The 23,916-nt window shown below is 39.0% G+C and overlaps 1 protein-coding gene across 1 annotated transcript in view; it reads left to right on the top strand.

Annotated features, from left to right (window-relative positions):
• TPO (thyroid peroxidase) overlaps window positions 1-23,916 on the top strand; it is a 39,178-nt gene that overhangs the window by 4,057 nt on the left and 11,205 nt on the right. Inside the window, exons 4-8 of the mRNA XM_068152985.1 lie at window positions 2,504-2,673; window positions 4,957-5,089; window positions 8,196-8,325; window positions 11,153-11,359; window positions 17,892-18,407. Of these exons, the coding sequence (XP_068009086.1) occupies window positions 2,504-2,673; window positions 4,957-5,089; window positions 8,196-8,325; window positions 11,153-11,359; window positions 17,892-18,407 (1,156 nt within the window). The remainder of the gene's footprint in view (window positions 1-2,503; window positions 2,674-4,956; window positions 5,090-8,195; window positions 8,326-11,152; window positions 11,360-17,891; window positions 18,408-23,916) is intronic.

Genomic DNA, 23,916 nt, shown 5'->3' with positions numbered 1-23,916 from the left:
TGGTTACTCAGGACACAGACACTAAGGTCGTTTTGTATTGTTAGTACTTTGCTCACAATTCTGAAGCATACAAATTTAAAAGTGTAGATCTCAACCTTTCAGTGGCTCAGCTGTCTCATGTACCATATGAAGATACTGAAGTTTCACTCCCTGATAGGATACTTGCAGTGTCTTAAAGATGATAAGTGATGAAAGATCCTAAAAGGTAAATCATTAGAGACGATTGTTTGAGTTGTATAAGGAACAAAACTGTTCATTCCACATAAATCAGCAGACTGCTATAAAGACTGATCTATAAAGATTGATCTATAAAGACTGATCTTCCAATTTACAAATTACCATTATCAGAAGTGAAATTTAGATTTTTATTGTGTGCTTTTATAGAATTCAGTTCATTGTGGGCCAGATAAATGAGGCAGTGAGAATTATAAGTACCATCAAGAGACTTCTTCCTATTTTAATATAGGCTTCTAAATACACTCTACACCTGCCTCTTAGACATTATTTCCTGGCCAATTGCAAAGTCCAGGGGACTGAACTATTATCTAATCTGATCATTACACTGAGGAGTGAATGTGTCTGAATCCTTAATTAAACACTTCTGCATTTTCATGTCAGTTTAAAGCTTCTAAGGCTTTTCTGGTTTGCAACTAAATATTGTATACTTGAAGTAAAGCTTTGGTCAGCACAGAGGCCAAACCCAAGAAAGTAATGCATGTGACCATGTATTTGAGCTTCTGGAAGTTAAGGAGGTCACCATACTGTGAAAACTCATTTTATTTTGGCTTACAAATAATTGAAGGAAACTGCAGTGTGGTATAGATGAGCTCAATGCTGTCTTTGAAACTGAAAAGTCTGTTCTGAGAAATTACTTCCCAGGTTTTAATGTCATATGGGTTCTGGTATGGTCCTCATAGTTTGCTGTGTTGTTCATTATTTTCTCCCCTTAACAGATTCTTCTAAAGACTGTTTGCTATTACCTACCTGCTATTCCATTTACCTTAAGGGCTTGTTAGCCTTTAAGAGTAGGTGTTCGTACTTATCATTAAAATACAAACATTTATAGTAGAACACAATGATGTTGTCATTAAAATGTACAATGGCAATACCAGTTCTGGTGGGTTGAAGTTTTCCCCAACACAAACTTTGGACAGAGCTCTCAGAATCATGTGTTGCCTCTGAGGTTATGACACTTACTCCGGGGTGAGAGTATGTTGCTAATTTACCACCAGGTGCATTATAATGTAGGTTTTGGAAATGGTGGCTCATTGTAAGAGGAAACTCGAGAGCCAGTAAATCTTGTTACAATAACAACCAGTGCAAATGATGAAACTCATACTAGTTTTAACCAACAACACTGAAAGGGCTTCCAAGTCTGACTATATAATCCTTTTTATATGCTGAGTCTCTGAGCATGAGAACTTTTTTATAGTTGCAAGAGTTCTTGAGTTCTGCTCTTGAAAAGAAATGAATTGTTTCTATATAAAGAATAAATGAGCAGGCTAAGGCTCTTTTGGATCAATTAAAGACAAATCTAGAGTCTAGGAAAACCCTTGGAGTTGTATCATTTTTACTTAATGCTTCTTTATGTAAGCATATTTCTGATTCTGCAATTAGAAATTTAACTGTTTGCTTTGCTGAAATCAGAACTGCTGTTTCTGTTTTAAACTTATCTCATGTTTTAAACAAACTTAAGTGAATATGACAGTACAATGTTGTCATGAGAACTGCATGTCCAAATAAATCTGAGCTGCAGAGAAGCCCTCAGGAATGTCTGCAACCTATGACAATGTCTGGTAATGGAATAGACTGGGGTGGTTTGTGTTCAGCGGCAGGAGTCAGTTTAGGACCTGGGACTTCCAGCTAAAAAGGGAGTTCTTCCTGATGCATTTTTCTCAAGGCTTCTCTGTCAGTAAAAGTACCATGGTTAAAAAGGACCATGCTGAGTGAAAAGTAAATATTGGAGGAAATCCTAGAGCAGCTGAGTGAGATCTGGATACCACCTGGCTAGTGCTGTGCTCAGAGCAGGGTTGAATAGATCAGGTTCTTAACACACTGTCTGTTTGGCTTTGAATATCTCCAAAGATGGAGAATTCCCAAATCCACCTGCAGTGATTGAAATGGGTTTTGATCTGAAATGTTACATAAAAGGAAAAGCTACTCACGTGTGTCTATACTGGGAGTCATACATTGTGACTATCCTGTAACTAGGTCTTCCCAATCACTTTATACTGCCAGCTCTGTCCTTCCCAACAGTTTGTCTCATCCTAAAAGCATAGCACAAGCTTAAGCTTATGAGTGTTCCATGGAAGGGTATTTTCCCTTTCTCTCCAGTGTTTTCCTTGCAGAACAGGGTCACAATTGTCTTCCTCTCTGCTGTCCCAGAATCATCTTCAATCAAATTATACCTTAAACATGGAACATATCCAGCACAAGTACAGTTATGAATGAGTTCTAAAAGGTTATAGGTTTTAAAACCTTCTGTATTTTATCTCAATTATAGAACTATCCCAGAAAGGGGAATAGCAAGTCCCACCTTGCTGCTGGCTTTCTCAAAATCTCCTGAACAGGAGAGTCAAGATATTTCCCAAGCAGCTGAAAAAATGGAAATGTCAATTCAAGTGATGAAGCAAAAAGTTTGCCAGAAGCACAAACGTTCATTGCATCCAACAGGTAAGTATAGTGCCTTGACATTGCTAAAACCCACTATTGATTTCTTGACTGTGCCTTTTAGAGTAAAGCTGGGTTAGCTTCACTTTTATTTTATCTTTGGCAGGAATCCATGTCTTGTTGGTATTCTGGGGCCAGGATGCCCTCTCTTTTGCTCTTGAAAAGCACCTCACATAGTCACTGGTTTACATTTTTATTTGAGAGAGGACTGTTCTTTTAGTTGAGGAGAACAACACTATGCTGTTGGCAGCCTCTGAACCCACGACCATATATTTGTACTGCCCAAAAATCCACTTCATGTCCATAGTGTTGTAAACTTCTTGTTTACTGTGAAATATCTGCTTCAGTTTCATGCTTCTGGGACTTAGAGTCTGCAGATGAAATAGTACAATTTCTATCACTGTGGCACTGCCATTTTCAGATACACTTCCTCTGGACATCAATCACCTTATCAATATCCTTCTTTTAAGAAAATGTTTTCTTATTTCCCAAACTGATTTCATAATCCATTGCTGTTGCACATTTGTTTCCACTTTGTTTCTATCTTAGCTGTTTCTTTATGAAAGAAATTAAAGTCTAGGGAGTTCAATTACATATAATTGTCTAAGTAAAGTAAAATTCTTGTTGCCACCAGAGATTAATTTCCAGATGTCTGGTGCCTGGAAGGCTCAAAATTCAGAAACATTGACTTTTTCCCCCATAATTTAATTCTGTCACTTAAAGCAGCATGAACTAGAGAATTACAATTTGTTCTCTCTCTTGGTATTGTAACAGGTCATTGTTTTTCAATATGTGGAAGCATTAGACTGCTGTATATTGGCTTAAAGATACACAGTTGTTATATTATTCTTTTTCCTTGCAGAAACATCTGGTTGGATAGACTAATGGAGTATTTGCAGAACAAAACATGTATCTGTGTGTGTGCACACATACTTACAGATACACAACCACACACATAGATACAATTCATTTTCTTCTGGTGTGGTTTCAAATGAAATCAAATTTCTAAATGGTAGAACAAGTGCACAAAGCTCTTTTTAATATTCAAAACTGTAACAACTTTAATAGGAAATGAGTAGATGCCATAAAGTCCATGTGTTGTTACAAAGGATTGGTTTACCTGAATTAAAGAACTAAACTGACTTTAAAACCCCCCATATGAATCAATACTTAGTACAGATAACTGAGGAACTGGGCTGTAAGTAGAACTGTGAACCTGAACAAACATGAAATTACAGCTGTGCCCCCAAATTTGGCCTGAGTAGCTAGTATATAATGATAAGGTTACATAGCCAGTCCAACAGTTCATTCTCTCTCTGTTCTTACCTGTACCTTGCACAGGTTCTAGCTGCTTAGCTGAACATTTTTAGATCTGATTGCTTCTTGAATCTCTTTGTGCTTGTTTCTCTGACCTTTTTGTCATGATTAATGGACTAAAGCAGCTTAGTTCAGTTGGATGGACACAACAGATAGGTAGCGGGACTCAGTGCCCCACAGTATGCAGTGGAAAGAAAAGGGCAAGAGTTAGATGTTGCCTCTACCATTTTCTTTCAGTGTGTGATGGTTACAGCTATTTTGAATGGCAAGAATAGCTTCAAGAAGGATATTGCTCCTCTTTGACATGTACTTCTACCTCTAACCAGCCATTCATGTATTTACACACATTCATGGCTGAGAAAGGGTGTCAGGTCACCAGAGCTTTCGTGACAGCATCACTTTGTCCCCTCTCAACAGAATACTCACTGGGAAGCCTGTCTGGGATGATATTACAAAGATACTCATAACATACTGTCTACTGGGATACAGCTCCCTGATGTCATCTAACTTCCAAATTCTAACATAATTCTGAGCTGCTTCTACTATGTAGTTAATTATATAGTCTGCTGCTTCTTTCCAGTCACACATTTTTTCTCCTTGGTATATAATTTTATTCTTGAATAGCACTTTTTACACATTTGTTGTAAGCACAGGGTCTAGCCAAGCAATGTGACTGCAGTGCAGGGAGGGAAGCAGAGAGCAGGTTAAAGGAGGAGTACATCAATCTCAGTTCTCAAATGTGGCCCTACTATTGCTCTGATTCTCTGCTCCATCAGATAATAAAATCAGCTCTTCCCTTTCACACTCTATCTCCTCTAAGATGCTGAGTCTGCTTCCTGCAGCACTTTCCACTAAGTGCTTCCTAGGAGAAAAGAGGAGATGCTGCAGTTGTAGTGACAATAGTGCCTTTCCTACTGTAGCAGCTATATAGCACTACAGTAAATTGCTTGTTTGGGTTCTTCCTTTCAGATCTTTTATCAGCTGATCTTCTCACTAAGATTGCTAATATTTCTGGATGTCTGCCTTACATGTTGCCACCAAAATGTCCAAACAATTGCTTAGCTAATAAATATCGACTCATCACTGGTGCCTGCAATAACAGGTATGTATGATAAAACATTTGCTCTGAAAAATCCCTATTTCTTATTTTTTACACTCAAGAAGCTATGTATATTTTCCCTAGAAATACTGGGGGTAGAGAGAGGGCAGTATGACCTCAGTCAGCTAACTTTGGCATTATTGTATCTGTAAATGAGGTGCTTCTGAAGGCCTCCAGGGAAGAACCTCTTCAGATTTCAAAACGCTATTTTTTTGCAGACCGCCTCTTCCTATGAAGGTGTCTAAGATTATGTAAAATCTTCATAAGGAACTTTAAAGGGAGGACTAAATTGGTTAACATATTGCTGAGCAGGAGAATACAATTACAAATCAGATGGATTACAAAGCATTTATTCCACAGCACTGGGATGGCTCTGTTGTAGTGTGAACTTCCTACAACAGAGTTGTAACAGAATAGGATAAATATGGGGGCTTTATGAGGAATATCAACATGACATCAAACATTCCCAGCAGTGTCATTATCCACAATGACTAGTAACCTACTCACAGACTTTACTTTTCTTTCTGCTTGAACGCTTATGTGTGGAAAATAAGCAAATAAAATTGCAACATTAATTTTAAATGAAGACTAAGGGAGGCAAGGCATGTTTAAATAGCCTTTGTTTTCCCCATTTTCTCATCTCAACTAACTAGCACTGATCTGTGTAGTTTTTAGTGTCTAGTGTAATGAGAGGGATTCAAAGTGGAAGGAATTATAGATGCTAAAGGAATGGAATCTCACAGTGCAATTAACCTCACCTAATCTTAACTTTCCAAGGCAATTATATGTCTCCTGCAAAGCGAACAGTGAGAGATAGTGTGGAACGACAGGATGTCACCCACGAGTTATCTATCTCTCTAGCTTGATGGACAGGTGCTTAGATGACTAGATTATACTTTGCCTAATATTTGGACAGCAGGAAGAAATTTGTCTGCAGCATTTCTATTTCATTGCTGTGTCATTAACCATTTCATCAGGTAAAGACCTGATGCTTAGTCTGAAGCTCTAATACTGGCAGAGTTAGGGGTATGAATATGGCTCATCAGCAGAAAGAAAGAATTAATTGTATGAAGGAATTGAGGTGTTTCCTTTAGAATAGCTGCTTCACTTCAATACAAGCTAAGAGTTCAGTTTAGTGGCAGACTGATTTTTCAGATGTTTTCCAAGTTTGCCAGAAGTTATGCCCATGGCAGCTCAAAGCACTGTAAAACATGACAAAATCCAATTATTAAATTGCCATATGACATTTGTTCTTTCTAATTAAAACTCAACGGGACATTAACACAGCATTCAGAAGACATAAATCTGGATGGCAACCTGCATCTTGAAACTCCAGCTTCCTTTCAAGTGAGACAAAACAAAACTCAAATTATGCAACTCCAGTATTTCACAAGTGAATGGAAAGTCCAACTGCCCATAAACGGAAGGTGTTGTAACAAAAATTGAGTACTCTATAAGGCTGGGTGGTGCAAAAGTCTCATTATTTCAGCTGCCCTGACATAAAAACCTTTTAACTCAAGCAAGATTCCAAGACATTAACATGTTTAATGTAATAAGAAAAAGCCATGTTGGAAGGGTTTTATTAAAGCAGCATTCCAGTGATCGGCTAAACTATAAAAGCAATCAGGAGAAAAATCACTGGTTAAGCAGTTCAATTAACATTTAATTACTTTTAATTGAGTGAAATCCCACTACACTATGTGCAGTATTTTTATGCAGTTTCAATAAAGGCAAATCAACTGTAACTAATTTGAATGCTTTATTAAAGCATACTTCAACCTTCAAGTGTGAATTATTGTGGATAATTAAGTGTATTACTGTGTCATATAGCCTGGCAAATTGAGCCTCTTCAGTGTGCTGGGGATCAATGAAGGATTAATAAAGTAACTGTTTTCTCTTTAGCATCCCACTAGACACATGACTGTATGTTGTAACACTGCTTAGTTCTACCAAACGGCTGGGAATTAGTTCTGGTTGATTGTGGCTTCACGATTTCAATCAGTTGGGCTCACTGCAAAAAATGATTTCTTCTTTTTAACATCTCTGTATATTTAATAGGTGTGAAATATATTGAACAGACCACATTAAAAAATAAAAACTAAAACCAAACCAAGGCAAAATCAATCAACCGAATCTAAAAGATACTCGTAGGAAAAATGCATAAGAAATGTTCATGATACAAGGAAAATTAACTAGATCAATCCCAAGACTCATTGACTATGATAATTACTAAAAATCAACAGGAATCCTTTCCTGGCCTTCGAATCAGGTATGAACTGATGTTTACCACCCTCTTACCCTTAGATTTCCCCCTTCCAAGCAGGCTGGCTGCAGAATGACACATTTTCGTTGTGTCCACCTCTGGGCTCCCCCATTCTGGGGAGATAGGGAACTACTAGTCATGAGGACTATGGTTACAGGTTGGACTCAATGATCTTTGAGGTCTCTTCCAACCTTGGTGATACTGTGATACTGAAGAGAGTCCAATGGAGGGTTGTGAGGATGATCAGGGAAGTAGAGCATGTCTCTTAGGAGGAAAGGATGAAAAACCTGGGGCTGTTTTGCCAATAACAGAAGACTGGGAGGGGATCTTACCAATGCATGTAAATGTATAAAAGTTGGGTGCCAATAGGGTGGCGCTGGGCTCTTTTCCATGGTGCCTAGTGATAAGGCAAGGGACAACAGGTACAAACTAGACCACTTGGAAGTTAGAGAAAAGCTTCTTTATTTGAGGGTGATGGAGCACTGAAACAGGCTACACAGAGAGGTTTATTTTCCAGAGACTTTTAAAATTGGTGTGGATGAATTCCAGTGCAACCTGATCTAGATGACCCTGCTTTAAGAGGAAAGGTGGACTAGATGGTTTCCAAAGGTCCATTCCACCCCTACTGTTCTATGATTCTATGACACCATGTGCTGTTGTCAAGGCTTGCCCAGACAGGTGTCATTCAGAGAAATGCTGGTTATGTTCACATCATTTTATATTGACAATATGACCATTATTAATATACAAATATTTTATATTTGGAATGCATTCAGAGGTACAGAATTTTTGGTGGGTTTGTTACTTCCTCTTGTTGCTTTTTGGGTTTTGTTTCTCTTTTCCCAGGGAATATCCTAGATGGGGAGCATCCAACACGGCGTTAGCTAGGTGGCTTCCACCGGCCTATGAAGATGGACTCAGCCAACCTCGAGGATGGGATCCCAGCATCCAATACAATGGAGTCCAACTACCCTTGGTTAGAAAATGCACTTGAAACATTTACACTAGATCGTCACAGCTCAGAGAACTGGGGCTGCTTATTCTGGAGAAAAGGAGGCTAAAGAGAGACCTTGTCATTCTCTACACCTCCCTGAAAGGAGGTTGGAGCTATGTGGGTGTTGGTCTCTTCTCCCTAGAAATGAGTTATAGGGTGAGATAAACTGACCTCAAGGTTGGATATTAAAAGAAACTTCTTGAGTGAAAGGGTTCTCAAAGACAGGGGAAATTTTGTCTTGATGCAAGAAAAGAAATTTGTTGAGAGAATTAAATGGTGGAATAGGCTGCCTAGGCAACCTCTGGAATATCCCTCAGGAAATACCCAACCCTTGATTTGATGGGGCTCTGAATAACCTAATCCTGGCTTTCACAGAAAGACACACCATGTGGTCTACAGAGTTTTCTTGCTGCTTAGACTTTCCAGTGGTTTTGTGATTCTTTGTTTCCATAATAATGCCTTTAACAAGGGAAAACAGTTTGAGATGCTAACTAAATAAATACAAAGCACCCAGATGTGCCCACACAGGTATCTGTGTATGCAGGTATGCCATTTCTCCTACCTTAACTGAACAAGCATCACAACCACCATTTCATTTTGTAGCTAGCTAAAAAAGCATTGCAATATGTATGGGTTTTAGCAGCTCATATAATTAAAAAATAGCAGACCTGCTATGGAGGGGAGTTCAAACAAAAATTATTTGCATAGGGAACTGAGTGAAAAATTCCCTGGTGCAGCTTAAAGTGATTTTGTTTGGATTTGCTATTTCTGGTTTGTCATCATTGCTTTGAAACTTGACTTTTAATGGACTCAAAGTCTTGTTATTTTAACCACCATATGTTTAATAAGGATGAACAAGAGAATTTAGTGTTAATGTCACCTGCAACTCATGTTACTAATTAAATAGCATTGTCTCTAAGCAGCACAATTGTAGCACTTAGAGATGAAAACCTGACATTTACACAGGTAGCTTTCCAGTAGAGGGTACGAACTGCCTTTTTCTAGATTCATTAGGCTAACATGCTTGTGAAATAAAGCATACTAAACCAGAACTGCATGACAGAACCAAATCTGATCATATCCGACCATCAGCAAGGCTCTCTGCTTTATTTTGAAGCAAGTTAAGATGAAACATTGTGGTGAAGAGGTTATTAAATTTATTAATATGAAATATGAATTATGAAAATATTGATTTTGTTAATTATAAAACTGTTAATAACCGATGAATCACCAACTTATATACATGTTTTAGTGCACGTTCGTGAAATACATTCCACAAGTGGCTTAGTGTTATGATTAGAACTTAATTGAACTAGTTACAGACGATTTCGATATTTATATAACGAAGGGTGCAGTTCCGCCGCTTGGCCACTAGACGGCGACTCGGCGGGACGCGGGCGGCTCCTGGCTATCCACAGCAACATTATAATCTTTCAATGCGTCAGGGCTTACTCTGCTAGACGCGGATACTTTGAACTGAGAGCTAGTGGATGGAAAGCACGTGGAAGATGCTCTGTAGCTGCTGTTTGTAGCGAGGTGGGAGTCCTGCAGACGACTGCCGCTGGACTGGTTCCTAGTCGAGTTGGACGGCGGTGTTGGGTTACTGTCTCCTCTCTTCACAGCAGGGAAGAGGGACTAATGGAACCTGGGCTTAGCACGGAAGCAGGCTCCCTTCAGGAATCGACCGTGCCATAGATGTTTGTTCTCAGTTACATAATTGTATTTTGTTGTACATTTAACTCTCCAGCGATAAGCAAACAATGTGAAGGTGAGAGATAAGTGTGAGGATTGCTATAAAGCAATATTAGAGTACAGTGTAGCTGTGTGAGTTAGCAGTGATAAGAAAGTCTTAGTGACTGCAAGAAGAAAGGTCTGTGCTTTGTGGCCACCTGAGCTATTAAAATATGGTATAGAGATTTTTACCTGGCAAGCTCTATGTATCTTGACTATTTCAGTATACAGCCTGATGTTCCTAACACGTCCCATGTTGCCTCTTGTCCTTACCAAATCTTTCTAAGTGCACCTGCCTTATACATTCATTACATAGCCTGTCTATTTATTACAGACACTGTGACTGTGTTTTATGTGCCGCCCCTTTCAGTTGCTTAGCTTCGAAGGCAGTTGCACATGAGGAAATATTTTGCAGCATGAGGGAGGAATCTGTGAATACAAAGACCCTAATAATCACAAACTGATGATTTTGGTCTGATGATTTTGCTTGGTTATTAGTATTTTGCAGAATGCTAGAAGTTGGAAGGGACCTCCAAAAATCATTGAGTTCAACTCCCCCTGGCAAAGCAGGATCACCTAGGACAAGCCACACAGGAATGCATCCAGGCAGGTTTTGAAAGTTTCCAGAGAAGGAGACTCCACAACCTTCTGGGAAGCCTGTTCTAGTGAGAGCAGCCTCACCATAAAGCAGTGTCTCCTCCAGCTGAGATGGAACCCTCCTGTGTTCTAGCTTGTAACCATTGCTCCTTGTCCTATCACTGGGCACCACTGAAAAGAGACCCCCTCTCAGGCTTCTCTTCTAAAGACTAAACAGCCCCAGTTCTCTCAGTTGTTCTAATAGGAGAAATGTTAGAGTCCTGCAGTCATCCTTGTAACTCAGTTGAGTTTGAATGTTTGTGGTTCCAGTATCTATTATTCTACTTATTCCTCTTTTTTTCTTTCTTTTTTAAAATTTAATTTAATTTCATTTTTATTTCTAGGTATCTTTGACCACTGTTTTCCTTGCCTTTTAGAGTTTTGTCACTTTCTGAGAAGTAAATACTACTTGGCACTCATGGTATATTAGTTCTCTTTCCAGGTTCGTGAAGTGACAAGAAAAATTATTCATGCATCTAATGAGGCTGTTACTGAAGACAATTTGTATTCTGATATCATTATGGTATGGGGACAGTACATAGACCATGACATTGCATTCACACCCCAGAGCACAAGTAGAACCGCCTTCCTAAATGGGATGGAGTGCCAGACGACATGTGAAAAACAAAATCCATGTTTTCCAATAAAGGTAAGATTCTGAGTTAATTTATTCAAGAGACATTCCAGGCTTTAAGCAGGTGAGTAATGTAAAACACATAGTAATATTAGTGATGCACAGAACACTGAAGTATTTGCAAAGGAAATTGATAGATCAACCAGAAATATTAGAGCAGACAGTGACAAAAATTGGAACCAATGCAATTCTTAAATGACACAGGTAGAGATTTAAATTGTTTTGTATAGATGAACTATAGCTAAGGTACTTGGTACAAATATCAAATGTTTCTACTTCTCAAGCTTATGTTTCAGAGAAATCTTACTAGTCTTCCCACAGTGTTATTGTTCTCATGCTTCAAGGTTTTGAGTTCCACTGGGGAAAACAGGGAAGCAGTCATAAATAATTCTGTTTTTGACCTGCCAGTCAGCTAAAGTTAAAGGATCTTAACTTTATTCAGCAAAAACAAAGATATATCCAGCAGCTAATGCAAACTTTTGAAGAGAGCTGTCCTCAATGTGTGTATAAAATGATCTTCAGGGAGATGCTGAAGCTTACATACATCATCTCTTTGCTTTGAGTAGATGGAAAACATGAATTCAAAGCTTGTTGGAGGGTTAGAAGAAACATAAATTGGTATAAATAGAGGATTCTGTAATCTTGCCCATTTAATTTAAAGTTAGTCATTCTTTCACTCAAAAAAAAATGAGGTAGCAAAGCAAAATTACTTTTTTTGTTTGTCTACCTCATGCTGCACAGGAGAGCCCCATGCCCATTGCAGCCCTTGGATTGATGCTCCTATATCTACAGCAACACAAATTACTTTCCTTAAGACTGGAACTTGATTACTGGCTATCTTCTCTGTGCACTAAAGCAAATGTATAGTATAGATTCTATCAGAATATAAAATTATTTTTCCCTCAACAAACCATAATTCATAACTATGTCACAGTCTCCTTTTACCTTAAGTGCCTTATTCCACTTTCATTAAAGGAAAAGATTTGGCTAACTGTAATGAGAACAAAATCAGGTGTTGAAAGATGTGTGATCTTTCATCTGGTGAAAGAATCTAAAGTACAGGGAAGGCTAAGTGAAATTGGTGACTGCCTGCCATTTTACCACAGGCAGGTGAATCTAGTCTCACCCATGGGACATGTACTTTTGGAAGTTTGCAAGCATATCTTGGGAGCATGCAGAAAGAGCACAGGTCTCTTAAAGAACTGCATTCTTGGGACACTGTGAGTGGCCTGCTAACCTGGTTTAGCCACAGCAGCCCTAATTACAATGAGTCTTATACAGCTGTAACAAAAATCTTAAGGGATGGGGCCTCCAACACCTCCCTGGGCAAGCTGTTCCAGTTTTCCACTACCATCATAGTAAAGAACTTCTTCCTGATATCCGATCTAGAATCTACCCTTCTAGTTTAAAACCATTGGCCCTTGTCCTGTTGCTACATGCACTTGCAAACAGTCCCTCCCCAGCCTTTCTGCAGGTCCCCTCCAGGTACTGGAAGGCTGCTCTAAGGTCTCCCCTGATCCTTCTCTTCTCCAGGCTGAGCAACCCCAACTCTTTTAGTCTTTGTAGGAGACGTGCTCCAGCCCTCTGATGATTTTTGTGGCCCTTCTCTGGACCTGCTCTGACAGGTCCATGTTCTTCTGTTGAGGGCCCCAGAGCTGGACACAGTACTCCAAGGGAAGTATCACATGTCTGAAATAAATTTATCTTCAAATTTCTTGTGTTTATGCTGTTAAATAATAGCCTTATAAATGTTCCCATTTCCAAAGTCTTATCGAAGTTAGCACAGGAGTCAAATCCCTGACCAGCAGTGCTTCACATGATACAATGAGGAAAGTAGATTGTGTCCTCTCCACATGACAAAATGTGACTAAGTATTGACTCTCATTTCTAAAAAGTTCATTTGCTGTAGATATAAAACCACAAAAGTCTTCAAAAGCTGATGCTTTGTTTATGACCTATTCTTTGAAGCAGCATGATTAGTATTGATTTTTAAGTGCAAACCCCCCACTTTTTATCTTTAAATAGACTTTTAAATTGAGAAAAGGCTCTTAACTCGAATCAAATGTGGATCACATAAACCATAGAAGTCTAATCACTGAACCCTGACTAATTCAATCTTATAAATCCCATCTGTTTAAAAAAGAGGCAGTTTAAAGGGTCTTCAAAAAAGGACTCCAAGGCTAATATTATTCATGCCATAGCAGCATTATGGTGCAAAGAGAAACAATCTGCACAGATTACCATGGCACAGTCCCTGTAAGTGCATCCTTCAATACTCTAAGCAAGCAGCATAGTTGAGATTTCTATTTGGCACTGTGAAGAGATTCACCCCAGAGCATGTTTTCAAGGATGCTGTTGAAGATAAGTTGTGTGTTTATGTACTAAAGCTAGCTCTGAACATAGCCTAGGAGCTGCAGTGTAGTCTAGCAGGGAAATGGGATCAAGCCCTAGCTATGGCTACCATTGGAAGTTAGTGCCTGATCATCAGAATGACCATGACCAGAGGACATACAAAGTAATCTAGGCACAACACTGTAAATCGGACAAGTTTCCTAACTGGTGGATGATTGCATGTTCACAATCCCATGAATTTTCCAGCTCCATTTTGGTTTTATTCTGTTATTCCCATCTTGGAGGGATTGGATGTTCTCTTACTTTAGTTATATGTCTAGTATTTTGTTACTGTTTCTGTCAAAGAACAGTGTGACCAGAGGAATTATATTTTGAACACTGAAACAAAATGCTATTGCACTCTAGAACTGATCTTCTTCCTGAAATCATAATTAAAACTAATCTTCAGTTAGTTTTATTCTTTGCTTTTGTATGTAAACAAAGCATAACTGGTTTCCAAAGACAATGAAATCAATTGCATATTATCCAACAGTGTAAACAGTGAGGCTGCGGTTCACACTCTTGCTGTGCTCCTAGAACAGCAGCACCCAAGGGAGAATTAAGACATGGAAAAGAATGACCATGCTTACAGCTGCCCTCCCTCTCTAGGGTTTTCACCACAGAGAGAAAAGCTCCTGAGCATGCAGGTTAGGGAAACTGCCTGGAAAATGTTCTGAGTCACTGCAATTCAGTGAAGGATCAAAAGCTGCTAGTGTGCATTATTATTAATAACAAGTGTACGTAAATGATTCATAGGCTAGCAGGAACCATTATGATTTTCTATTCTGGACATTTTCATAATAAAGGCTATAAAAATGTCACCCAGTGATTCTCATGTTGAGCCTGTAGCTTTTGGTAGAGCCAGAGCATTCTTTTCCTTCATCTTTTCAGAATCACATAGTGTAAGGAAAAAAGAAAGAAAGAAAAACAATCGTTAGTTTTAGTTTATACTTTTTGACACGTGGAACAGTGTTGTGCAGGTAACCTGTCATTCCTCGGATGACTATTTCAAGTTAAGGCTGAGACATAGTGAGGTATTAGAAAGACTTTCGGAGGGGAGCTGCTGACTTGATTCAGTATTAATTACATTGCTGACAATAAGTTAGACACAGTGGACACGCATAGTAAGATCCAAGTCTGAAGAGCTTTCAGACAGTTATTTCAGATACAAAAAGGTGGAAAAGAAACAGAGGCTCAGAAAAGCGAGGTTATTTGCGAAAGATGACACATAACGTGGCAGGTTACCAGCTCAGCTACGAATGGATGAGTCTGTGTGTGTGCTTAGTAACAAGCAAAGTGAGATCCTGCCTTTTCCTTCTGTGTTTCAGAGGTAGCAGTTCAAGGTCAGATGGAGTCATTGGCACTTCTTCAAGTTTTTCGTGTCCACAAATAGACATTCATGTTTTCTTTATTGAGAAACTTTGTTAGACTGTAGGCCAGGCTTTCTTTTAAGTCTACAGCAAAATCTTTAACAAGGTTGTTCCCTGCAGAGCAAATTCATAGTAAGAAAGGATTTCTTTAACTGAAGTAACAGTTTAGATGTTGTATAAGAGCGCAGAAGAATTTCACCACAAGCAGGTTTCACCATACAGATATAATAGTTTAAATCAACATGCAGTTATGATAGGAAAACTATTTTAACCAGAGAGTGTTTGGTTTTGATATTTTTCCATCTGGAATTATACAACGTAGAGATAAAGAATCAATATAGATATTCCTCATTAGTTTTGGAGAAAAACAGGAATCTGTCGCTATTTCAGCAGAAAAGAGTCCTTTTCCCCCTTTGGATGTTATTTGAATGATAACTTAGGGAAACTCTCATTTGGATGTTCAGCTGCTGGCTGCAAACTGCTTACCCGGTGAGAAGGGAAAGGAGTGCATTATGCAGTTATGCCAGCCCAGTGATGTTCATTACTTTTGTTTTTCTCCACTGAGGCACAGAACAATTTGAAATGAAATTGCAGAGGCAGTTAACTAAAGATTATTCAATACAACATTCATTCATTCATTGCTAGTATGTTTTGTTGTGAGCCTCACTGTCCATCTGCGTAAAGGCAACTCTTACATTTTTTACCCCCTGATACCTGAATTCATCTAGACTTTCCTGATGACTAGAAGCAAGAAGCACTCAATGCTGTGGCTGCCAAGTCCAGGTATTTGTAGTATAACATTAGATCCTGGTTTACATTACCAGCCAAAGGGAAAAAGAAAGCTATCCTAACATAGTGAAAGACTTCATAATAGACACAAATACTAAACAGAAATAGATAAAAAACTGATTTCAGCAATCAGTAAAAGAAAAAAAAAAAGGAAATTACATATTTCCTTCCCAAATAACCTACTCTGATTTGCTAAAACCTACTCATTAATAAATATTGGTAGAATTTCTTTTACAAATAAAACATGAAAACCAAATTAATCTCTTTCTTACTTAAATGCTTTATTGTTATCAGTTCCTTCTTCCATGATTTCTCAGTAGTAAGAGAATTTTACTGGATATAACAAATGAGGTAACAATGTCATTGTACAAAACTCCTGGATCCCTTTGAAGGGTGAAATATTCACTCTCCTGCCAGAGAGTTTTCAAAACTGAAAGGCAAAGAGATAGAAAACAAATAAAAAAGGTTAGCTCAGGTGTCTGCAGAAAACATTTTTCTTTTAGTCGCATTTAGTAAGTGTTACCTGTTGTTATTTCATGTTGATCAATTGGTAAGAAACAGACTCCATGATGTTTATAGCATTTTTAATTGAGGTTAGTATTTTTTAAAGTCTTGAAACTGACCTACTGTCCTGGCTATCTGTTGGTGGATAAGGCAGTTCTCTTAGAATTTCTTTCCAGAAAAATACAATTCATTAGTCAACAAAGATAGAGTTTAGTTATCTTGAAATCTGGCAGGTTTTGATTTAGTGATGAACTCTATTATCTGAAGTAGAATCGATACTCTGAGCTTTGCTTTTATGTATCCTACAATGCAAATAAACTTTTTTTCCTCTTCTTCCGGTATCTATCCTGCCTTCCCCACATGTGTTGTTATCCATGTACAGTTTTCAGTGCTTTCCTGTGGCAAAACTTCTAAGCTATCTGATTTGGGCTGTTCTTTCCCCTAAGACACTTACCTATGACCTAAGATCCAATTTGAGAACTCCCACACTTCTCCCATGCCCTTTGCTTACAGGTGGAGTAACTGCTTGTGCACCAGGTTGATTCAGGCTGTATGAATGCTGACTGTCCTGCATCTACAAAAATGCTGGATCCCCATTTAACCTCAGTCTTCACTCCTTGTGGGTCAAAATGTACACAACTAGAAAAGATTTCATTTGTCAAAGGCTGTGTTCACCCTTTACTTTTTAGAAAGACAGAATTTAGTACACACAAAATAATTTGGGGGAAGGATTGTGGGAGACTGGCAGAAAGAGTGAATAATTACACATACCTTTGCTGCTCAGGAAAATGGATTAAAATTAAGTATCAAAACTAATGCAGTGTTGCTGCAGACAGTAAACTCTTCATTATGTGGGTTTTTTTTTTTTCATGTAGACCTACTGTTTTACTTGGTATTCAGCAGAACATAATTTGGCCTTGTTTTCACATCCTCACTGTGATACATTTCATGATGAAACAATTGGGCTAGAGGAAATGGTCTCAAGTTGTGCCAGGATAAGTTTAGGTTGGATAATAGGTAAGAAAAAAATTCATTGCAGGAGTGGTCAGTCTTTGGAAAAGGCTGCACAGGGAAGTGGACATGGAACTTTGGGATATCCTTTAGTGCTCATGGTGGTGCTCAGTTGAAGACTGGACCTGATGATTTTAGCAGTCTTTTCCTACCTTAATGATTCTATGATTCTACTAATTCTGATTGTGAAGCCAGATTAATCTAGGGATAGGTCTATGCAAAAGGAGTTACATCAGTAGTTCACTTTTAGGACAGAGTAAAGGTTTATGGGGGTTGTTTCTGTCTGCCTAAAAAGGGTTAAATCATCTTTTTGCTTAAATCTAAAGGAAAATAACCTCTGCAATCTTAGAATGTACCACTCCAGTAGATGAGATCTGAACAACTGAAAACTGGGACACTAGACAGAAATACTACCACAAGTCTTAATACAACTTCCACTGCTGTTACCTTCACCTCAAAAAACACGTGTTTATTTTATACAGGTGACCAGCAATGACACACTAACTCTGGAGACAGATTGCCTGCCCTTCTACCGCTCATCTCCTGCATGTGGCACTGGTGATCACAGTATTCTCTTCAAAAATATATCAGTGCTAACTCCAAGACAACAGATCAATGGCTTAACTTCTTTCCTTGATGCTTCTACTGTCTATGGCAGTACTCCTGCTGCTGAAAACAAACTGAGGAATTTAACAAGCAATGAAGGCCTTCTTAGAGTAAATGTGAAATATCAGGATAACCATCGGGAATATCTGCCTTTTACAGACCAGATCCCATCACCTTGTGCACAGGACTTGAATGAGAATGAAGGTGAGAGGATTGAATGTTTCATGGCTGGGGACAGCCGAGCCAGCGAGGTCACGTCTCTGGCAGCTATGCATACGCTGTGGCTGAGAGAACACAACCGTCTGGCCAGAGCCCTCAAAAACATCAACCACCACTGGAGTGCTGAGACAGTCTACCAAGAAGCACGAAAAATTGTTGGAACTCTGCATCAGGTTGGTTGCTTATTAAACAATGTAGTGACTTAGATTCATTATAGTCATTAAAGTTGGAAAGACTTCTAAGCTCATCAAATCCAGCTGTAACCTGTGTCTTAGAGCAGAATGGATCACAGGTTGGACACAATGATCTCGAAGGTCTCTTCCAACCTGGTTTATTCTATTCTATTCTATTCCATTCTAGTCTAAAACTTAAAACAGGTTTCTGTGAGTGGCTTTTGAGTGTTCAAAATGCTTACTTTCTCACAGGTATTGTGTAAATTAGTAACTTCCCTGTGTGAAAACACAGTGAAGCTGACAATGAAGCTTAAATAAACTTCTAGGCTACTCTTCCTAGGAGACAGCAGGATATAAGAATATGAGAAAATGCAGAGGCTGATGAGGGGAATGGAACATTTCTCTCACAAGGAGAGGCTGAGACCTGGGACTGCTTAGCCTGGAGAAGAGATGATTAAGAGTGGATCTTATTAATGCTTATCTAAAGGGTGGAGGTCATGAGGATGGGGCTGGGTTCTATTCAGTGGTTCCTAGTGATAGGACTAGGGGCAAAGGCTGGAACAAAAAACTTGAAGAGAACTTAAAGAGAAATTTCTTTACATTCTTTACTTTGGGAGTGATAGAGCACGGGAACAAGCTGCTCAGAGCGGTTGTGGAGTCTCTGCTGGAGACTTTCAGAATCCACCTGGACATGTTCCTGTGCAACCTGCTCTAGGTGACCCTGCTGTAGCAGGGGCTTTGGTCTAGATGATTTCTGGAGGTTCCTTCCAACCCCACCCACCACCACCCCCCCAGCCACCATTTTTAGTCAGCAGAATATAGAATCATAAAATTGTTGTAGTTGGAAAAGACCTTCAAGGTCATCGAGTCCAACCATTGACCTAACAACACTGTGGCCATTAAACCACGTCCCAAAGTGTCACGTCTCCATGTTTTATGAGCACCTCCAGGTACGGTGACTCCACTACTTTCCTGGCAAGCCCATTCCAGTCTTTAAGAACTCTTTCAGTGAAAAAAATTTTCTAATATCCAACCTAAACCTCCCCTGGTGCAACCTGAGTCCATTTCCTCTTGTCCTACCACTTGTTCCTAGAGCAAAGATAATGTTCCCCACCTCACTTACAGTCTCCTTTCAGGTAGTTGTAGAGAGGGAGAAGGTCTCGCATCAGCTTCCTCCAGCCTAAACAACACCAGTTCCCTCAGCCACAGGATGTTTCCTTTAAGAAACTACCTGTGTTCTTTGCTATGTACTTGAAACCAGATCACTTCAGAAAAGTGACTGACTTAATTTTGACTCTTAAAAAAAATGTATTATTTTGTTTACATTAACCCAGTCAACTCCTTTGCTCTGTATGTGCTGTTTGCACTAAAATAATGACATTGGCAAGTCAGAAAGGTTGTTAATACTTGTTAGAAGAAAAGTGTTCACTCAAAAGTAGGCCTCTGTGCCTTCATACGCTTCTGATTTACATCCACTAATGTTATGACCTGAAAGAAAACATTTTGTGCACAGCGATACGCTGTATGAATCTGAGCTACTCATTATCTCTGCCAGTATCGCAGACTAATGAGATTTGCCTGTGGCTTATTAGAGATGTATTTGAGTTATATCTAGCTAGTATAGAGATATTCATTCAAGGGAGATAATTGGAGTATCTCTATTAATGTGATATGCTAACCAGCACACTAATGATAGCTCTAGTTGAAGTTACCTTGACATTTCCACTCGAAAATTTTGTTCCAATTGCTACACATTTCTAAAATTCTCCCTTTTTGGGATGAATACTTTCATATGGACGACGGAGACTGGAATCAATACAGCTGATCAATATGATCTAGTATTGTTCCTTTATTGCTTCAGTGTTGTTCGATTACAATGCAAGCATAGCACAGAGTGGGCAGTAGAGCTGACAGGCTGGTAAGAAGTGCATAGAAGAAGTGCAGATTAAGAAAACCTTTACAATTTATATAAACTCAGAGGGCATTGCTGCATAGCTTCATTGGCTCCTCACGAGTGACCACACACCGTACTACTATTGATTATTGGTTAAACTAGCAATACCAGGTGAGATTGTTGATGCACGTGTGCGTCCTGTTATCCCAAGGTAACTCTGTGCTTATAGCTGCCAGTGCCCTGCTCTGGTTACACGGCACAAGCACAGCACTGTTCTGCTACACTGCTAGCCACTTCCACACCCATGCTGGACACGGCCTACCAGCATGTCAGGCTCTAGGCCTACACTGCCAGATTGCTCACCCTGCTACTTGCCACCATTACCACACTTTCAAGTATAATTTTTGCCTGTGGATGTGTAATTATAGAGGCTTGAACAATACCCCTTCCCTTATTTCCTAGAATAAGGAGAATGAAAAATGTCTCTGTCCTGACAATGCTGTTCTTATGGATACCTTTTTGGAACCATAAATATCTTTAGTGACAAGACAGAATACAGAATTAACCAGGTTGGAAAAGACCCAACACCATCTAATCAACTAAACCATGGCACTAAGTGCCTCATCCAGTCTCTTCCTAAACACTTCCAGTGATGGTGACTCCACCACCTCCCTGGGCAGCCCTTTCCAATGGCCAGTCACTCTTTCTGTGAAGAATTTCTTCCTAACATCCAGCCTAAACCTCCCCTGGCACAGCTTGAGACTTTAACAATAGAAACTTGACAAAATTGACAAATACAACAATTGCCTTTTGATATCCCGGAAGAAACAGATTTTTTTTATTGCATCACAGACACGTTTCATTTATAAGTCGTAGTTGATGCAAGCCACTACACTGGGAAATGCACTCCTTGTATTTTAAGTGAATGACACTCTAAAGTGTTAACACTGCAATATACAGTGGTAAAAATGCATGCCCTGGTTTGCCTTGCATTTTGTGCAAATAGACATGTTTTAATTGCCATTTACTAATTGAATTGCAACTATCTGCTTGTTTTGCTTATTCCTGTCTTGACCTCAGAAAACAGGATAAGGAGATTTAAGATTCCTCCTTTCAGAATATTTGGAAGGAAATAATTTAAATTTCTCTTCCTTTTAACAAATGTGTAGACAAACCAGGAAAAAAAATGCTCACTTATGCAACTGCTACAATAGGTAGTTTGCAGGATGAAACTGCACATTCGTTTCCTTCGAGGTAATGTTTCTCTCGATGTGTCACTTGGACTATGAAAGTTAGATCAAGTGGCACTAGTCAGACTGAAGCAGGAGTTTTGCAGATCAATCTGAATCAAATTCTCTTTGATTTATTACAGTGTCAGAGAACAATCTCTGAATTAATGGTGTTCCTGCTAGTTGATCCCAATTGTAGCTGACAACCACCTTTAATTTTCACTGAGCACAGGGTGGCTGTTTCACTTCCCACTACATCTGTTTGTGTTCTCTGAGCATCTTCCATAGCAAGTGTCTGCCATGATCCAAAGTGTGAGTTGAAAGTGGGTTCTTCTGAGGCTGACATCCTTTAACTTAATTACAATTCTTCAGTTTAACACATCAGAAATATTGTGGCCAGCAGGGAAGTCATTGTGCCCCTGTACTCAGCACTGGTTAGGCCACACCTTGAGTACTGTGTCCAGTTCTGGGACTCTCAATTTAAGATGGATATTGAGACACTTGAATATGTCCAGAGAACGGCAACAAAGTTGGTGAGAGAGGTCTCAAGCACAAGCCCTACGAGGAGAGGCTGAGGGAGCTGGGATTGTTTAGCGTAGAGAAGAGGAGGCTCAAGGGGAGAGGTTATTGCCCTCTACAACTACCTGAAGGGAGGTTGTAGCCAGGTAGGGGTTGGTTTCTTCTCCCAGGCAACCAGCACCAGAACAAGAGGACACCATCTCAAGCTGTGCCAGGGGAAGTTTAGGCTCGAGGTGAGGAGAAAGTTCTTCACAGAAAGAGTTATTGGCCATTGGAATGTGCTGCCCAGGGAGGTGGTGGAGTCCCCATCCCTGGAGGTGTTCAAGAGGGGTTTGGACGTGGCACTTGAAGCAATGGCTTAGTTGTCATGAGGTGTTGGGTCACAGGTTGGACTTGATCTCTGAGGTCTTTTCCAACCTTATTGATTCTATGAAACTTGTTTGAGAAATTAAATTATTAGATAATGTCTCTCAAAGTTTAAGCTTTACAAAATGACAAAGGATAAATAGATAAATAATGGATACTATAAGACAGTATGTGCTACACACTTCTCTACTTGTGTTTCTGTGTCGTTCAGACCATTAACAGAGCTATAATAAAGCTGAACTCTCATACAATCACCATTTGTATAACCATTTATGACTTCAACATAGTCTGTAAATTTCATATTTACACTGAGAACTTCAACTGTGCATAACACTTTAATGAATTAAACATAATCTTTAGTTTTTCTCACATTTCTGTGATGTTTCTCACTTGCAGGAGCTTCATTTAATTGATTCTTCTCTATTTCAGTGAGATGCTGTTCCTTTGCACTTACCTCTAGCCAATGATAATTTTGACTTTACTTTTTCTTATGATAGTTCACATTACAGTCTTTATTTTTTATTTTCCATTTTCCTTTTCCATTCATTGCTCTCATTCACACCTACTTTGGAAAATACCAGAGCAGTTTTGGCAAGAAAAGTCTTCTGAACCTTATGAGAAGTCATATGAATTTCTGTGTCTTTTGCACTTAATTTGAAATAACTTAACATGAACAACAACAAAAAAAAATTCTCAAAACTAATCTGAAATTAGGTAACCTATTTCCAAATATGTAATGTATGGCTGAGTTCTTCTGAAAGTGACACAGTCTGGAGTAAAATTCAACCAGGATGCTCACTGAGTCCATAAGGACACTTGAGAAGTCCTGTTGTAATTCTACCTTCTGAATGAGTGGGATGTTGCCTTTCATGCTAATAGCCTGCTTAACTTGGAGTTCGATTGTGTTTGTAGTTCATGATTAAGTTACTTTTCTATAAACAGTGCACTTGTGATTCATTATATGATGTAAAATCTCTACAAAGAGTCTTCTGACAGTTTAGTAATCATTCAGATTCTCTTTCTGCCTGGGTACTTGCCAAATGAATCATTTAATTGCTAGGAAATCAGAATTTTATATTCTCTGTTTTTACTAAATGAATAACATTCAAATATTCTTAATTGTTCTGTTACTATCTGATCATCTAGACTACTGAAGTCACTTAAACATGGAGCACATGGTCTTCTGTGTAAAAGACAGTGCCATTTTGTCATCATTTTTCACTGAATTATACCACTGAAACGATGACTGAGGTGATACAGTAGAAATACTGACATTATTGAGTAAAATTGCTTCGTGAAGCTTCTATAGAGCTTGGAGTTGATGCTCTAAGGCTAAGGCACTGAATGTATCCTAAGAGGAGCTTGAATTACCACTGATCTCATAAATGTTGAGGTAACCCCATACCTTGCAAGTTTAGATGCATTATATCCACATAAACCTTTCATGCTGCTGAAAATGTCTGAAAGATAACTTGCTAATCATAGGCTCAAAGTAAGTAAT

This window comes from Melanerpes formicivorus, unplaced genomic scaffold, assembly GCF_026170545.1.
Source record: "Melanerpes formicivorus ecotype bairdi unplaced genomic scaffold, bMelFor1.0.p_v2 SCAF_25, whole genome shotgun sequence".
NCBI classification, from domain to species: domain Eukaryota; kingdom Metazoa; phylum Chordata; class Aves; order Piciformes; family Picidae; genus Melanerpes; species Melanerpes formicivorus.
Note: the sequence above shows the minus strand (reverse complement) of the source record. Positions and strands in the feature narration are given on the sequence as shown.